The sequence below is a fragment of the Epinephelus moara genome, chromosome 4, assembly GCF_006386435.1.
Source record: "Epinephelus moara isolate mb chromosome 4, YSFRI_EMoa_1.0, whole genome shotgun sequence".
NCBI lineage: Eukaryota > Metazoa > Chordata > Actinopteri > Perciformes > Serranidae > Epinephelus > Epinephelus moara.
In genome coordinates, this window is record NC_065509.1 from 9,086,872 (window position 1) to 9,105,602 (window position 18,731).

At 40.0% G+C, this 18,731-nt stretch overlaps 1 protein-coding gene across 2 annotated transcripts in view; it reads right to left on the reverse strand.

Moving 5' to 3' along the window:
• Nucleotides 1-131: 131 nt before the first annotated feature.
• si:zfos-2326c3.2 (mitogen-activated protein kinase kinase kinase kinase 4) overlaps nucleotides 132-18,731 on the reverse strand; it is an 86,048-nt gene continuing 67,448 nt past the window's right edge. For both annotated transcript variants that reach the window (XM_050041733.1, XM_050041732.1), the window contains 8 exons: nucleotides 18,307-18,462; nucleotides 17,862-18,005; nucleotides 16,136-16,270; nucleotides 15,892-15,992; nucleotides 14,916-15,065; nucleotides 9,583-9,742; nucleotides 8,802-8,941; nucleotides 132-6,703 (listed from right to left, as the gene is read on the reverse strand). In XM_050041733.1, coding sequence (XP_049897690.1) covers nucleotides 6,620-6,703; nucleotides 8,802-8,941; nucleotides 9,583-9,742; nucleotides 14,916-15,065; nucleotides 15,892-15,992; nucleotides 16,136-16,270; nucleotides 17,862-18,005; nucleotides 18,307-18,462 — 1,070 coding nt within the window. In that variant the 3' untranslated portion in view covers nucleotides 132-6,619. The remainder of the gene's footprint in view (nucleotides 6,704-8,801; nucleotides 8,942-9,582; nucleotides 9,743-14,915; nucleotides 15,066-15,891; nucleotides 15,993-16,135; nucleotides 16,271-17,861; nucleotides 18,006-18,306; nucleotides 18,463-18,731) is intronic.

Sequence of the window (18,731 nt, forward strand, 5' to 3'; positions counted from 1 at the left end):
AGTGTTTCAGAAGTTAACTGGCTTGAAGGATTCTGATAAGTCAGTGTACTAGTAAAGCTGTGGGTAGATAAAAAAAATCATGTCAGTGCAACTTTAAAAGCAAACAACAACAACAACAACAACAACAATACACCACTTAACATATTTATTGTTGTCTCACTGTCTCATTTGCCTCTTTACATGGAAACACGTGTTCATCTCAAAGCAGGAGGGGTACAGTATACGATGCATCAAACATAGGTCCAGTGCAAAAAATAAAACAAAGTATCAACTTTATAATGGTAAAGAAATTAAATGGTTGAGGGGAATATATATTCTTAAATATGTATCTATAAAATATTTGGTATCTTTAGAATTTACAAATTATAACACAACCAACCTGTGTGTCAAATGACAAAATATCCATATTGCAAACAGTTTTTCTTTCTAGAGTTCAGTAATTTTATCAAGTTAGTCCACAATATACTGACACTATTTATTAACTGTCGGCTAAATCTAAATGTTTGGGAAATATTACTCATCAACAGACAATGTCAGTCTAACATATATCACTGTGAGCCTTTATTGGTGCTCTACAATGAGTGCTATCAGGACAATTTATTTGGTCAATGGATGGAACAAATGTAGAAATCTACACTTAAAAAGGTTATAATCATTGTTTCTCTCCTTCACATCCCCCTCCTCAAAATAATCTTCATCATCTATACATTTGCAGCTCTTCAGTTTGGCGCCCTCTGTTGAAATGCTAGCCCAATTATTGACCCCTTTAGCGTGTTCGGTAAGTTATTTTGCTCTTTGTTTTCCACTGTTTTCTTAAATTGAGTTTTTGATATAGCTGATTATTGTAGCCTGTAGCAAAAAACAAACAAAACTTAAAGCAACATTCATTTTCCTTCTTTTTAACTGACACCTGACTGAAGCCACCAACTACCTCCTCTAACGCTTTCCTTCCTTTCCTTGCAGACTGAATTCCTGCTTACTGAACACCTGTTCCTATCTACATCACACCCTCCCACACAACACACACACACACACACACTTTCTTTAGAACTGTACAGCTCATCCACAGACTTCTGCTCATGCACAGGCTGGAAAATAACAGTTGTAGTGCAAAACAACCTTTGGAAGAAGAAATAACACATTCTTCCTCTAATTAATCAGCAATAAAGCGCACCCTTGATCTCTTCAATATATTCAGATGTTTCTCAGATATCACTGTATTACTGAGACTGCAGTCAGTTCACTGACTTTGTAAGTCTCTTCTACTTGTGCTAAGGTTACGCTATGTCGGTCTTGTAGCCACAGGTCAGCAAAAATTACAGTCTTGCTTCAACAGATCAGAGCAAAGCTTTGTATTAGCATTTTTCTGCATCGTGCTTCACCCCACATCAACCATCAGCAAAAACCAGGGTAAGACAAATTCTGTGTCTGTGATACTCTTCCAGTTGGAAAAATATTCAAAAGTATTTGATGCAATATAAATGGAAATAATTAGATAAGCAGCAGCTTATTAAACTTTTCCTGAACTGGATTAATAGTCCTCCAACCAGGCTGGGGGTGGACAGAGAGAGCCCACCCGAGAGAAAGAGAGACAATGGAAAGCTAAAGAGAGATTAAGACATCAAGATAAAGAGTTGGATAACAGTGAAAAATATGAGAGGTCAAGACAGATGTAGATGGGTATGGGAGAGACGCAGAGGGAATGAAAGGCAGCGATGAGGAAAGACGTGCTGACAAAGTGAGAGGAAAAGAGTTGGTGGGAGAGTTGGAGATGTGAGTCACCGTGGGCCTGAAACAGAATCTATCATCTCAACCAGTGGAAGGTGTAGGCGGAAGTGCACTGATCTCTCTCTCTCATTAGTGCAGTGAGACTCAAATGTTCAGCACAGAAAGAGAGGAGAAGACGGAGAAGTTTGTTTCTAATCACTCACACATATGTCCTGATTGTGTCTCTGATACAAACTGCAGCTTTAGGTGACAAATGCATTAACCCACATACTGTATGTAACACATCATTAGGTGTAACACTGGCTCTGGGCAGCTTGTACCAGATGTTGTTTCCTACAGCAGGGTGAAGAACGATGCAGATAACACATGATGCCAAATAGAAAATAGGCACATCCAGAGGTGTGGCTTTTAAGTGGACGTATATGCAGAAAATAAACTTTCCTTAGAAACTGAACACCATAACTTTTATACTGAGCTAAAACTTGAAAGTGTAAGGATGGTAACCTGTTTTTCAAAAATGTATATACTTCCATGTATCCCTTGACGTAATCGATTTATTTGCCAAATCATAACTCATCTAATAAATTCTGTCATTGTAATATGATTGCATAACAATGATAAATCAGTGGTACTCAAACATTTACATTATTGCTTTCAAATATGCAGACATGAGATCAGACTGTCACGACATTCTGACTTTTACGTTAAATCAAAGGGTGTTTAATGAAAGGACTCATTTGACAGAGTGTGTTGGGTAGTGTAGCATACAGCCTAGCTACTGTACAATGTTACTGTACATTGTCTGTGTAAATGTAAGATGTGACTGAACACATGATGGAACCACTATGGTAGTTTGGACTACTTATGGTCCGGTCTCCTGTCCTGTCTGGACTCTAATGGCCAGGATCTTGCTCAGGAGCCTGGCCAAACCTGCCAGTGGTGTGCTGGCCACAAATTTAACAACTGACTAGACCTGACCAAAAGCTAGCACAGTGACTTGCTCTAAATATGACATGTCATTAACATATACAGGACAACTGAATGCATTTATGTCAAGATTTCAGAATAAAAGTTGCAACACTAAATGTCTAATGTGGCATTTAGCCCACTTAACACATATTTTTAGCGCTAGAAATGTTTGGCCGAAAAATATTTTGATCACATTTTACTTGATGTGAGCTGCACATAGGAATAGATGTATTTCCAAAGTCTGAAATATGTTTTGAATGAATGTCTATGAAAATGCTTTTACCAATTTTTAATATTTTAATTTACAGTGTATGAAATGTAGTTATTATTTTTTAGGAAACTGTACACAGATTTGCAACTGAGTACAGAGACAAAAAAAGACATTTTGCTGCTGCTAGCCAAACCTCTCAACTATCTTAGCAACAAATGTTGGCCAGTAACTCTATTGCAAGTTAGCTCGGCTTGGCTTTAGTCATTGTTAGCTTGAAATTCTGCATCCGTTAGCTTGTTAAGCTCAGTTTACACTCCTGTATTTCCATGCACTGTATCCATGCTAAGTAGTTATCTGGTCTGCAGTCTCAGTTGTTTACCACTGAAACAAACACTGTATGAAATTTGGTGACAATAGGACAGTCATTATCAGCAAGTGACACATTTTGTTGCTGCTAGCCAAACCCCTCTACTTTCTTAGCCATATGTTAGCTACAAACTCTATTACAAGCTAGCTTGCTTAGCTCTGAGATCTTTAGCCCCTGTTAGCTAACGTTAGCTATCTGGTGTCTCAGTTTACCATTGAAATAAACACTGTATGAAATTTGGTGACAACTTAGCAATAAGACAGTCATTATCAATAAGTTCATTTTCCAGTTTAAAATATTCTCACAGAACCAGCTGCAATATTTATATCAAGTCATAATAAAAACTAAAACTCAAAGAATCACTGAATATATAATATTTGGCACAGATTTTGATAGCCTCAACATTTAAGAGTGGATATAATATAGAGGAAAATGTAACACAAAACATTACTACGTTAGCCGTTTGAGCAAAATCTGACAAACGAGGAGAAAACGGTAACGGTTTAATTCAAATGTATCAGAAATGGACAAATTGAAATTCACATTTGAAGGTAAAAACCAATTATTTCTTCACCTTTAGCAAACCTAGCACTGTCTAAAACATACATGTAAGCTATTAAATATATGAACACTAGCAATATTAGATTGCCTGTATTTTGTTGCAATTTAGAGAGACACATTATTCCTGGGAGATTTTTCAGGTGTGTCTGATGTCTTGGTCTAGTTTGCATCTTTTCTACAGTTTATAATAATATTTGCTGAACTCTAAGTTTTTAAAATAAAAATGATCTTTCCAAATGAAATAGTCAGTTGTGATTATTTATCTTACACAGTCTGATTCAAGGACACCAATAAATCAAAGCCTTCATCTTTGGTTTCTTGCTTTGACGCTCATTGTGTAAATGACAAAAATACCAAGGAAAACATAACAAATACTATACAACAGGCCCAGCTCATTGCATCTCATCACATCCAAGCTTGACAAAAAAATTTCAAGGTGACCCATCAAACACAGGTGTGCGTCCCATGTTGGGTAGTGTAAGAAATACTGAACCAAAGCCAATGGCTTTCAGTTATATCTTCAATACTGACTACAGAATGGCTTTAAATGTTCTTCAAATTCCTGCTTTGAAACAAAAACAGTCATTTCAAAGGAGGATATATAACAGAAACATGTACAAGGTGGCCATTGTGCAAAGAGCCTGACTTCTACATGTTAGCAGAAAATCAACCACAAAACAGAATTCATATGATCCACTATTTGATCTTGAACACTGACCAGGTTGGTCAACCTGAACAGGAGCCTTCAAATTCACTGTCAGTAGCTCCTGTTCATGTTCACAAACACTGAACTTTCAAGGATCGTGGGAATAATATGTATGAATTCTGCTCTGGGATGGAATTTCACATTCATTAGCCTGTAATCCTGTACACATACATAAAGATGGCTTGTCAATTATAAAATATTTAGAAAACAGTGCATCTTACAAGAATATATACATCCTAAGCTGTACAAAATAGATGCAGAAAATAATTCTAAGCCTGTTACTGTGGCGTTGTTTTATATCTCTACTTGTGTAAAAGTACAAGGCTCTAGAGGTCCTATGTATGGAATAAGAAGAATCAAATGTTGTGGAGGGAATGCTCAAACTGGGACCTAAGAGGACTGGTGAGGTACTGCATCAAGACTGTGATAGAAAATAAAATAAAATAAAAAAAGTCTCAACATATTTTAATGCAAAGTGTGCATTGCAGCAAGTATCCCAAGAGATAAATGTTGCCTTATTGGCAACTGATTCCGGCTAGGCAGAGAGCAAAGTGGACTTCAAGCTGATAATAAGAGATGACCTAATGAATAACCTTAAGTTAGCCAACTATGTCTTCACGACAGTAATTCAATTCAAACATTTTGCCTTATTATAAAGTTCACATAGACAGTATATTTACAGCTATGGATGCAGTTTAACATAACTGATTGAATCTATGTGTTGGGTGTGAAACTGACTTATTGTCACCTCAGACGATAAAAAGAGGAAACTCCTCTGTCAATGATATAACATTTGATGCATAAATATAATACTGTCTAATGATACAATATGGAAATCAACAGAATAAGGATTCAGTACAGTAACTGACTAATTTGTTTGGGTCCTTGGTATATGCTTATAGCGGTGAAGAAGAAAACATGGGGCCTTTTAAATAACACTGGTGAGGTATTGGGGACACAGATGGATCCGGGATCTGGATACTGAATTCAAAAGATCATTAGGGAAAAAACTGGCACGCAATAGTGACAAAATGTGGAATGACATACAGTAGTTGTCCTACTTAGTCCACAGTTTGGCCCCAATCCAGTCTCTGAAATGCCCAGATGATGTCCATGGAGTGAAGGAAGGACTTCTGTCCTTCTAGTTTTACTCCCTTTAACACGTACTTCCATGAAGACAAACCAGACAGCAGCTGAACACCAGAGAAGGAAACATTACTCTCCTGGTCTGTACCAGGAGAATTATTATCCAGGTATGAACACTTCATCAGATGAAAGGGAAACAGCTGATGTAGTATTACACCACAGTCAAGCACTGCTAAAGTAAATGGGAGTAAATAACTGATATACAAATAATTAGCTGAGTAACTGATAGGATGGAGTCCATTCGAGGAGATTAAAGAAGGGTTAATTGATCCAGGAGAGAAGTGAGTGGAATGTGGAACAAAACTGAACGGACTGCTGTGGTCTCCAGTGCTGACAGGTAAGATGATGGACGGGATCTTGAAGCCAGATGCTCACTGATGGTGTGTATTTTAGATGTAACCACACAATCAACTGAATCGGGCCATCGGTTTTGCTTCCCGGTAGATTAAAACATCACACAAAGGAGTCTTGATTTCTGCCACACTGGTGCTGTGATGGTTTGGAGCCTAAATCCCACTGGGAAAGACTCCAGGTAACAACGAAGTTCAGTCATGACAACATGCTCTGTGTGCAGATGCTGACACTGCTAGACAGGTGAGGTGGCAGTGAACTAAAGCTCCTTTTTGCTGAATGTCAGGTCCAGATATTTGTGTTGCTGCAGCTGATTCAGGCGTCAGTATTAAAGGAACAAGTGATGGCATCAAGCAGTTTTTGCTGCAGTTGGAGTTTCGATGAACTCGGCTGTGGATCCATGCGCATTTACATGGAAACTAGACAAGACAGAGTGATAGATGTAGGAATATTCTCTTTATCTTTGTATGGTGTCCACTGTTCATGGAGATGAACATCAGTCAGCACAAATATTAAAAGGCATCACCAGAATAATGATGGCAGACACCACCAGTTGATCCCAGAGTAACAGGTCCAGTTGTTACCAGCTGAACAGTGAGTTCTGTCCAAGAGTCATGAAGTAAATCTGACTGCTGCCTCCTGACTGCACTGAGGCAAAGAAGACCTGCAACAAAAGACAGACACAGGGACAAGGATTATGCTACAATATTTTCATGAATACAGAGCTTACTGTGTTGCAGATTTAATACTAATACTAGATACTAAAAGTCAATCTAAATTCTCTACTTGCACAAAGTAGTGTGACGTACATCCGTTTTATGAACTGCATGTCTATTCATTTCCTGTCAACGCAACAGTAGCGTTACCTTCGTCTCTGACCTTAGTGATCACAGTGCTGTACAAAGTGTTTTGATCATTTTGATAATACCCTCAGTGTCTTGGATAACCTTGAATTAAAACTAGTCACTCAGTGTAGCACTGATGTTAGCATGATTATCAGAGCTTAGCTGACATGAACTGGCTGTTTATTACACTTGATGCTTGGACGAGCCGCCAAGAACATTAAAGTGACTGACGTACACTGTCTTGCAAAAGCGAGCAGTAAAGCTCCATAGAGCTGATCGCGTTTCTTCATTTCAGTGGCCAGCTAGGCTAGCTGACTGGCTAACCTTGCAATCAAAATGATCAAAAACAATCTGTACAAAAATGAAATGGTAAATACTATTGGTAAATGGTAAATGGACCTGCACTTGTATAGCGCCTCTCTAGTCATCAGACCACCCAAAGCTCTTTTTACACTACGAGTCACATTCACCCATTCACACACTGGTAGCCGAAGCTACCATACAAGGTGCCACCTGCTACTCAGTTTTTAACACACTCACACACCGATGGAACAGCCATCAGGAGCAATTTGGGGTTCAGTATCTTGCTCAAGGATACTTCGACATGCAGTCTGGAGGAGCTGGGGATCGAAGCACTGATTTTCCGATTAGCGAATGACCCACTCTACCTCCTGAGCCACAGCCACCCAAACTTGGATCAGGGGCTGACTTTCAATAGATCGCAGTGAGGGAGCTGCTCTGCTACGTACAATACCCTGACCCAGAATCAGGTCGTCTGCAAGTGACTTAGTGGTAGGTTCTCCACAAACATGCGGTGCGAGATAGGAGAGGGGCGACCATCATCCTGCAACATCCCAGCCCTGTCACCAATGGCTCTGCTAACAAAATGTACAAGGCGAACTGTAAAAAAAAGTTAAGTAACTAAGTAACTTAAGGATGAAAAGCATGTGATCACTGAGGTTATGGGGGAAGGTATCATTAGAGTTGTTATGAAGTAAACAGACGTGCAGTTTGCAAAATGGTCACACTTTATTGTCACAGACTTGTAGGGGTTTTTTGACTGATTTGCGTTTCCTTTTTCAGTTTAAACATGCCAAGCAGCGCCGCATCTAAAATGGAATATCTCTGAAGCAGGATCAAAATCACAAACCGACTGCCTCCAAGCAGGTAGCGGTAACTTAACGCCAACTGCAACAACCCCTGACGACCCCTCTTCTCCCCTTGAAGAAAGCATTCGTGTTGCAAGACTAAACTCACGTCTGTCTGTGCAGGAGACCAGAGAGAAAGATGGTTTTCACAAGTCTCTGTGTTCAGCTCTCAGTAGTTCTGTAGCTTCTACCTGAATATCCGTGATTTGGAATGACCTCTCTCCTGTGACCTGTTTGTACTTTAGATATAGATCTGCTTTATTTCACTGTTTCTTGTCTGCTCTTAGCTGCACAGGAGCCTTGTTAAGTTACTGTGGATGAAAAAAAAATTCCTGGTTTTGCTGCTTCACAACAAGAGCTTTTGCTTTAAATAAATGAGAGTTCATCACCAAAATAGTGGAACTTTGTTAGCAGCTTTTCTTCAGTAAAAACAAGTCTATTAACACCGCAGGGAGGAAGAGTAAAAGCAGCGTGATGTTAGATGAAGAGCTGCACTTCTGCTAACAGCTCACCTCCAACAGGTAAACTTCTTTTACCTGCTGTGCTGTGTGATGGGAAAACACTGGCAACAAAATAACTGGGGACTTTAGCAGTGGAATCAGCCTGCTGCTTTTAAACATCATCACTCAAGACAAGCCAAAGACACACCTTCAAGCAGGTAAGACCTGTTGTAATGGAGACACAAATCCCTGCCGCACTGGGATAACGTCTCAAACCAAGTCAAGCCAAGCCAGCACATGAGTGTGGAAAAACTGTATTGAACTTATACCTTGTCATTCCTTTCACACAGGAACTTGAGTTTCTGGGCCTTTTTGTGCATGAAAACTCCCTCCAGATTCCCTGTGTTGGCCGACCTCAGCTCTATGGCCTTTTCTCCCCAACCCATCACCTGGTTAGACTGAAGGTAGGCTGCAGAGAGTGAGAGAGCACAGAGGACAAAGACATGAGGGGACAGAAATAAAATTTAAGACAGCTATACACTGTAGTTAACAGGAGCATTGTACATGTATATGAGTAAAAATATCCCCCACAGTCCCTAGGCTAGAAGAATGGCTACTGGACACAGTGTGAATCTGCACACACACACACAATCACTACCATTTTATTTTTAGCCCACCCTGTCCCTAATCTGTCTTCAGAATCTGGTTCAGGGTAAGTTGCTCAGGACAGCTGCTGATCTAGAATCAGTAAGTCAGACAGAAGTAACTTAAAGGTATATTCTGCAGGGTTGTTGGTTACTGTTTGTAAACAAGCTCTCCAGGAAAGGGGAAAGTAAAAGCCAACCCCAGATTCGCTATTGTTTGGCGTTTTGCCTCACTATATTTTGCATTTTTGTGTCACTGTCTTGTACCTGGTTGCTTCCTTTTTTATAAAGCCCCGACCTTACCTGAGCACTATGGGGTACATCGTCACACACTTTACTGGGTCATAAAAGATGATTAAGAGGGATGACTTCACAATGAGTCCATACATTTAAAAAAACTACTAATCCTGCTTAGTACATCTTTAAGAGTATGTTCTTATTGTTGCAATGATTGTGTTTAACTTACCAACCGACGCAGGCATCTCCCCCCACTGCAGCACTGTATCCTTGGTGATGCGGCCGTAGGTGTCAATATAGACGCCCTCGTCTTCATAGCAAACCAGAACCTCTGTTCCAGCACTGTTTGGCAAAATGATAATGGCGTGGGGTCGAATGGAGCCCTGGATCTATGAAACAAACACACACAATACACACTATTTTGAACAGATTCACACACAAAAAAAGATTCATGATGCTGCAAACCCAAACAGTCGAGTGTGTTTCAATGTTTGGACACCTCCCACATAAACCTTAAAGGCACATTTCTGCTAAAAATAACATAAACTCTGGGATGTAACAGCATCCTGCCAACTGTTGACAGTACTGTCCCTTTAAGCTATTCAGATGTCCTGACAAGGATCCAAAGTGCTAGGTTTAATTATTAGGTCACAGTAATTACAACCTACCAAAGCTATGACAGTGAGGGACAGGATAATACAAGACTACAGAGAATGATCAAAAATGAAAAAGTGTCAAGAAAAGACAAAAACTGTTCAGAGAAGATCACACAGGATTTTCCTGAAATGCAGTATGATGCCATTTTCTGAGTAGCAGAGAGTAATATGTGGATATTTTTTCAAAGATGAGGTTTTATTATAAAGCTGAAAATCCTGACTGAAGTACAGAGACCATTTCAATATAATTTTCATTACTGTGAAAAAGGTGACTAAAAACTCTGTAGTGGAAGTAGCAGTAAGCTAGTTAGTCCCATTATCTGTCTGTGGTTAGTGTTAAAATGCACTGTCCTTTACTGAGTCAATACAAGATGCAATTTGTCCTATATTTTTGTGCACATCATACACTAATGTATACAATAAGTTTTCATATGCTTGGAATGGCATAAGAAATAATATAACCAAGAGTTTTAAGAGCAGAGAAGTCTTAAATTTGCGGAAGATAATAACATCTACAATAACAGGTCTGTCTCTCAACGTTAGTAAATTATTTTCTCGTCTTTCCCTGTCTGACTGTATTCTAAACCTGCATTAGAAACATTGCCAGTTATGAAATAAACTCAGCAGCATACTCTGAATTAAGAGTTCAGTCATCTAGGCAGATCACGTGTTACTGATTTACTGTACTTCTTTTGTATCGTACAAAATGAATGCCCAAAGTTATATTTTACTACTGCTTTATATTACTGAGGTCTGCTGCGAAATTATGCTTCACTCAGTAGAACTACGATTTATTTAATCAGCAGCTTAAAAAAAATGTGTAAACTGCGTCATTAAGGCAGACAAGCAGAGCATTAGCAGGGACACATTACGTAATTCACTTTACATGGAGCTAAAATTAATACAAAATTATGTTAAATGTTCGTTAAATATGTTAGTGTCTGTTGTAATCATAAGATATCATAAATCATGTTTTGGAAGGAGTAGATGTTTACTGTGGGCTAGCTCAGGCTCTATTAAATTTAACCATATGTTAATGTAGCAAGGCAGGCTAATCGCTAATGTGCTTGACTAAAAAGGAAAACATGCAGGGTTTGAAGGTTTGTGTTCCTTGAGAAATCTGCGGTAAAACAAATACAAAACACAACCATTTAAATTTGTATGCTCCTCCCCTGAGCCAAAATAAAACACGAGTCCCTCCCCAGTGGTTAAAAAATTATTTGACATGCTTCCCCCTTTTTGGACCACTGCCTAACTTCAGAAACATGTGTCCAACCAGTTCAGAAACATTTCTCCATTCGGTTAAAAACAAAAATTCTCTTTCCACATCAGATCTTTAAACACTCAGGAAAAATTTATCTAACAACAGCCCACCTCTAACCTAACAAAAGATCCCTACAGTAACAAAGCTCCTCCAGGAAAAAAAAAATAAAGTTAAAGTTTTGTTACTAACAAAAAGTGGGTAAATACAGTTTATGTGTTTGATACATTACCAGAGTGTGAGCCACCACAATCCTGAGCATCAGAACAGGCATCCACAGACGCAACGCAATCTTAATCCTCTGCCTTGGAATCAGCATCATTACATAGTTTGTAGGCAACAGTGGAAGATTTGTGTGTGTGTGTGTCTCTTTAAGTGGGTGAGTGGTGCATTGTGTGTGTAAGTGAGCGTTTGTGGCTTCAGCTTGTGTTTGTGAATAGGTGATTTGCTTTTAGCAGTGATCAGTGTGTAGTGTTGCGAATGAAGACGTTTTACAGTTGATACAGGTGGGTGTGTGCAGTAAGATGCGCACATACAGTATGAAGAGAAGGTGTGTGTGTGTGTCTCAGAGTACAGATATACAGCTTCGGAGAAAGCCCGGGAGTGTGAAGTGTCCTCAAGAGTACTCACAGAAAGTGAACAATGAGGATGTCTGAGTGTAAGTGAGTGGGTTTAAAAGCGCTCTGCAGCTGAGTGAGTGTGTGTGTGCATGAAAGAGTGTCGGAAAAAAGAAGAAAGGAAAAAAAGGGAGAAGAAGCAAGGCGGGAGAGCTGAAATCATATCGCAGCAGCAGCAGAAGCAGTATAAGGCACCGGTGTAGTAGGGAGCTGTGTGCACACTGGCTTAATATACCAGAGGAGCGGTGAGGGAAAAAAAACTCGCAACAGGAGCAAGAACAGGTCAGGACACACACAGTTAATGATCGCAGGAGAAGGAGGACAGGAAGGATGTATTTTTAGAGCTTATTTCTCCTCTCTTCATATGTCCGCTTCTACCTCTCCCTGCTCCAACTCCCCGTGCCTATGGAAAGTAGCACACATGGTGGGGCAGTGTGTGTGTGTGGGCATGTATATATGAATGTGCAAGAGAAAGGTGTTGTGAACATGAATGAAAGACAGAGAGGACAACAAAACTCTGGTCAAGTAGCTTTCAATTTTTTGTTAAGTATTTCACAAAGTGACACTATCCGGTATCAACTATCAACTATCCGGTCCCTAAAGTCATCAGGTGGTCCTCCCTTTCTTGAGCCATGGCAAAGATCCACAGTAGGACACTGGCTTCATTATCACAAAATGATTGAAAGATGAGGGAAATAATTACATAAATCATTCAACCAGAGAAAAAGCAGAGGAACCTTGTTCCCTGCTCCAGCCACCTACTCAACACCGTATGTATGCACAGCACTATATACAGTATATATAGTGCAGAGGCAGTATATGAACCATCTAAATGAATAATTAACGACCTCGGAAATGCCGCTAACACTTTATACTGTAAGAGGAAATAGGCAAAAGAAAAGGGTTTCAGAATTCAAGTTTAAATACTTTGTCATACCCTGAACCTTAAACCTCTCTAGTTCTTCTTAAAAACATATTTAATCAGATGTGTCAGAATGTGAATGTGAATATGACTCACCAGAGGCTACAGCAACATTTACATGCCCACATAGAGAAGAGGAGAGGAAAAAAAATATGACCTGCTCTGTCTCTAATTACACCAGCAGTGGGCGATTTGTTCACATTTAAAGACACAAATTCATTTGCACAAATCTCTTAGGAGATGGAAAACGCTTTGCAGGCTTCCATAAGTCATTCTAACAAGAGGAAGTTTGAAACACAAAGTGGCTGAACCGACGTTTGTCGTTACAACGTATTCTGGCAAATTAAGCCAGAGAAAAACCTTCATCAGCAACCTGCGCCAACGGCATCACAGTGTTAAACTTGACATGTGTTAGTAATGAAAGACGTGACAACGTGATTAACATAATATATGCTTGTTTATAAACGGACAAACAGAACCACTAGTGGCTGACAGGTCATGTGCAATGAAATGTTAAGCCGAGGCACGGCGCACATTGTGTTTGTATATTAGAAAGTTCATGTGTTTTTTTTGGGTGACAAGATGAAATAAAAAAAAGACAAGAAATAAAATCACTATGTGTAAATTGTCCTGCCGATATGGTGCCACTTCACTTCTCTGTCTTTTTTTGTGTTTATTGGCAGTTGGCGAACCAGCTTAGAGATGCATTACCGCCACCAAGTGGACTGGAGTCGCTACACTCTCATTCATGGGCCCTCTCAGTCTCATTATGTTCCGCTCAGGAACAGAAGCTGAGCAAAGTCCAACACTTGGTAAAATCCGGTTTTTAATCATTCATTTTTTAAATTATTTTTTGGGCATTTTTGCTTTAATGATAGTACAGCTGAAGACTGACAGGAAAAGTGGGAGAGAGGGGGGGATGACACGCAGCAAAGTGCTGTAGGTCAGAATTTTAACCCAGTCCACTGCGAAGGACTCAGCCTACATACGTGGCACACACTCCACCAGTTAAGCAAGAGGTCCTCGCCCCAACCCTTTCTGATGTTTGGCATGTTTTCAAACCATTTTGAAAAGTTTTACATGACCCCGGCCGACCCTATCTCTGGATTAGAGTAAGTGGTCCAAAATCACGTCAAATGCAAGCACCTAAATATATGACTAAAATCTGATGAACTCAACTTCATATGGTCTCCAACCATCAAGGATACCTAATGAAGATTTGAATGTGTGCAAAAGCATCTTTTGACCCAGGCTTCACTTTATCAATCTCTACAATTTCAACAGAAAGTTCAAACGCCATACTAGGGGTAAAAAAGACAATGTCTGAATGGAAATGTGAACATGAGTCACAACATTCTGCCGTCAGCTCTACCTGCCCACGGACAGAGCAGAGAGAGAGCGAGAGTGATGATTGTTTGGCAAATGAAGCCAAAGAGAAGATAAAAATGAGGAGAGAATGAGCAAATGAACAATGCCACATTGGATGACAGAGTGGGAGGGAAAGAAGAGAAGAAAGAAAGAGGAAGAGAAAAGTGTTTGACAGCTATAGACTGAGTAGGAGGAGAGTGGAGGGAAGAGGAAAGAGGAAAACAGGAGGAATAAAGAAGAGCAATGACTGACATCTGCAGACTGTGAGTGGGAGGAAGAGGTGGAAGAAGAGGAGGAGGAGAAGTGCATCCTGAGAGACTGAGAGAAGTGAGGTGATGTGGCTGAATAGAGAAATAACAGCTGGTGATGGAGAGACAAAGTCCGGTAAAATAGAGAGCTGGAGCTACAGTGAGAATAACACAGATCTAGTGCTTTCACTAAAAAGATCTATATGGGCTTTGCTATAAAATATGTTCACTCTCTTGATCTTTATATCAACTCTGATTATAAGTTTTGTTGTCTGATTTGTTTATAACATCCCTTTTAAGATGAGAAACATATTACCAGACTAGCTCTGTTGGTGAAGTGTCACCAAGATATTATAAGTCTTGCCTTTTGAAACATTAAATTCCAGGACTAAGCTACTAAGCTTGACCTTTTTAGAAAACACTAAAAAACCTATTTTTCAGAGAGACAAGCAAATGTATGAAGCATAAAGAATATTAAGAAGACTCTTACATGTGTAGGCAGGTAGAGGTCGTAAGGTGTTCCAGAGTCGACATCAATGGCGTGGAAACCAGACAAAGAGCCGTAGATGACCTTTAACCTCTGACCTTCCTCCACTGTCAGGTCAACAGACAGTGGTTTTTGAGGCAGAGACCTGAACGACTGGGTAGACGTGAACAAAAAGACAAACACACACACAAACACACACATGTACATCATCAAAACAACTAAGAAGGACTGAACATTAATGCCGTAATCTAACTGGAACTGCTCCATCAATAATTAATCAGCAAATGACTTTGACAATTCAAGGAGCAGTTGCATAAAAATGGCCATCCTAAGATAGTCATGCTATTATTTCCACATGGTAGTATATTCTTGGCCTTTTCTGAAGAGAGAGGGTTAAACTACATCGAAGGAAAAGTAGCTCAGGCCACAAAGGATGCACAGAATTGGGACACAGCTCTGCTCCAAATCTGTGTATGACTCTCATAGCCTCGATGTGTCATGTCTGTGCATGTGTCTGGCCGTGGAAGTGACCCTATTAGATTTTTTTTGTCCACGTCTATCAATGTTTTGTCCTAGATGTGCAGAGATGTAGTGAGGACAGAAAAAGACAATGGAGGACAGTTTTGTTAACCTGTCTAACTACTTTAGAGATCCCAATCAAGGATGAAACTGAAGGAGTTAGGATACTACCGCAGCTGAGCAGGTTGAATTTGACGTGTAACTCTACATGCTTGGTTAGGATTTATCCTCCAGAGACTCGGTCTGTATCAAATTTCACAGTAATCCATCAAGTACTTCACATGTTTCACTGGTGATGACTTTGCCATCCCCTCAGCCCTGCAGCTAATGGCTATAAGAGGATCATCGTATAATTCACATTGTAGTTTTCACATTATGTTGCTCACAATGTCTTTCCTAACTCTTTGCTTTCACACTGACACAAATGATACATTTTCCATTGTATTTAAATGCTACCAACCTTGAAGGCCATGAATTTGTGGTACGGTTTGGGAGCCCAGGCGTAAACCTCCACAGCATTCTTCAAAGCAATCACTAAGAACTTTATCTTCTCATAACGCACTGAAGAACAAGATGGACAGAAAAACATTAAGAAGCTGACACCTGATTACTTGGACACTGTACATGCTGCTATCAAAGACCTCTAGTTTGTAGCTTGAAAATTGTAAAATTGTACCATTCAATGTCCCCTAGTGTGTACTCACCCACTTTATAGTGTACACAACCCTCCAGGTCACCTACTGAGGTCCAGCCCTGTCTTTTCTCCACCTCTGGGTCGTTGTGCAGGATTTTATTCCTTAACCATGACAGGTAGTACAGACGGAGCTTGTTCTTTTTACCTACAGACACACAGAGAGACAGATGAAGACAGTTGTGAAGGTGAATTCTGTTTAGATGTAGTGATACAGGAATGAGTTCTAAAACCCGGAAATAGTTAGCATTTTAGCACTCCTGGTTCCCTCGTCTCAAAGTCAATGGGTTTTTTGAATGGGTTTTTGGTTAGATGCCTGAAATAAGGTCTAGGGTTAAAACAAACTGAAAAGACTTTCACATTTTGTGTTATGACATAAAATATGTCAGTAAATGGCCCACTTGTGAATCCTTAAGATTTAGGTGTCATAAAAAGGTGGTTGTTAGCAAGTGGCTAAATGAGACTACAGAACGTCATCACGATGAGCACAGCTTTACAGCCTCATTGAGGTGGCAACATTACCTCATGTGACTGTGGTGTAGTTTGTTTACAGCCAAACAAACCAGCATCCTTGCTGTACTACATGTGACTTTACTCGGTCATATTGTGCAGCGACTGGGTAAATATGAACAAAACATGAACAGAGAGCAATGTCCTTCTTCTGTAAAGTTTTGTGTTACACTGTCACAGTACTGGGGTCACGATTCGGTGCATGCAGCTGCACAAAGACCACGCAGCATGTAGGCCGATGCACGGAATGTGGAACTAAAGATGACAAGCGTGATTTCGGCCCAGGAACCTTTAGTTATACACCCTTAGCAACAGGTTCTGAGGGTTGCACAACAAGCTGACTGGCGTGTGAGTCAGTCACACTATGGGAAAATCAAACGGCAGAGCCCAGATGTGCTGATTACAACAAGGAAGAAAAGCACCACCAATTTTATATTTTCAGTTTCAAATCATAACAGAAGCATTTCAGTTTTATAGCCTGTTTTGATCGTGGCTGCCAACTGTTACCTAAATCCCCAGCAGGAGGATCTTGTCTGTCTTTGACACTTGCACTACTATCTGTTCAAAGTAAATGAAAGGTAATGTATCCTGATGCATTTGGGGTTTTTTCTTTTTTGTTACAGTTGTGCAATGCCCTAGAATATTTGGAGTGATGAAACACTTAGCTCAGGGGCTCCTTAACAAGCACTGATGGTGAAAGAAAGGTAATTTGTTCCTCAGTGTCTTGCCTAAATCCACCCTTTGGGGCTGTGACTTGACAATATGTATTTATGTTGCTGATGTTCAATAGACTTTGTCAACCTCCTACATTAAGAATCTAAAATGATGCCATACTCCTGCAAACATGAGCATCAGCATGAGTCAACAAAAGAGAAGGCAAACCTGGAGGAAATCAGCACTCTGCAATCTGTATCAACTGTGCAGAAGAAAGTAAAGCACAGCATAGTCATCAAGTTTTTGGCTTAAACAAACAAAAATCCTCACAATATTGTTAGATATTTTAAGATATGAACAGGGCTGGAGGCCAAATGACACACTGTCTGCGTCACTGTATGGGGCCAGTCAAATATAGTAACTGTGTGAATAAAGCTATTTGAGAGTACTGGTGTTTCTAGAGCTGCTGGACGATATGGATATCCTTTGTATAGGTTGCTGTATATGAAGGCTGAGTACTGTTTGCATGCATCTGCGTCGGGTGCTTTGTACACTTGAACCTGCAGCACATGTACCTGATATAGTGATCAGGACATTGAGTCCTTCCAACACATCCATCTGCTGAAACCTTCGTCTGCTGATGAGGGAGTAGACTTTGCCCTGACCACTTCGATCCAGCAGCCACAGACCGTTCTCTGTCCCCACCAACAGATTAACACCTGCAGAACACATCAGACACAAACCTTACAGCCCACAGCCAACATGCTGTGTCATGCATCCGTCTACTGTAGCTGTGAAACATCAGTACATCTGTGAAATGGTGTAAAGTCCAAAATAAACAACATATGGAGTCTGTACACTATCAACAAAAGAGTCAATAAAGTTTGCTTGAGCAGGAAAACAAAGTAACAGCCTCACTTTAACCTTCTTAACACATCTACAACCTACATACAGAGAGAACAAAACAAAACTCTGCTTGTAGACTCGGATATAAAGAACAGGCGGTATAAAACTACAGACCCCAGAGTCCAGCACAGAGGACCTCAGTGTTGAATTTCTTCTTGTACTTGCGGATCTCTGGAGTGTCACTCTGCGGTCGAATGTTGGTTGGGTTCACGTTCACCACAGAGCCCTTTCTGTGGTTCTCTCTCTTGATTTGCTCTCCCTTACTGCCCACTACATGAGGACAAAAACAATGCATGGTGTCATCGAAAGAGTATAGTGTCTGACAGGGCCAACAGTAAAACTGTGTGCTGTCATTACTGTCTCTCATGTAAACCACTTCATATAAAAACCTACAATATACAAAATAAAGTTAAAAAAAAGTACAATAACTCAATCTTAAGTAACAACATTGGACAGACTAAGAGACATTTAAAAAATAGAGTAGCAGAACATAAATATGCTGAAAGAACCAATGGTGTAAATTTCCCTATGGCATGCCA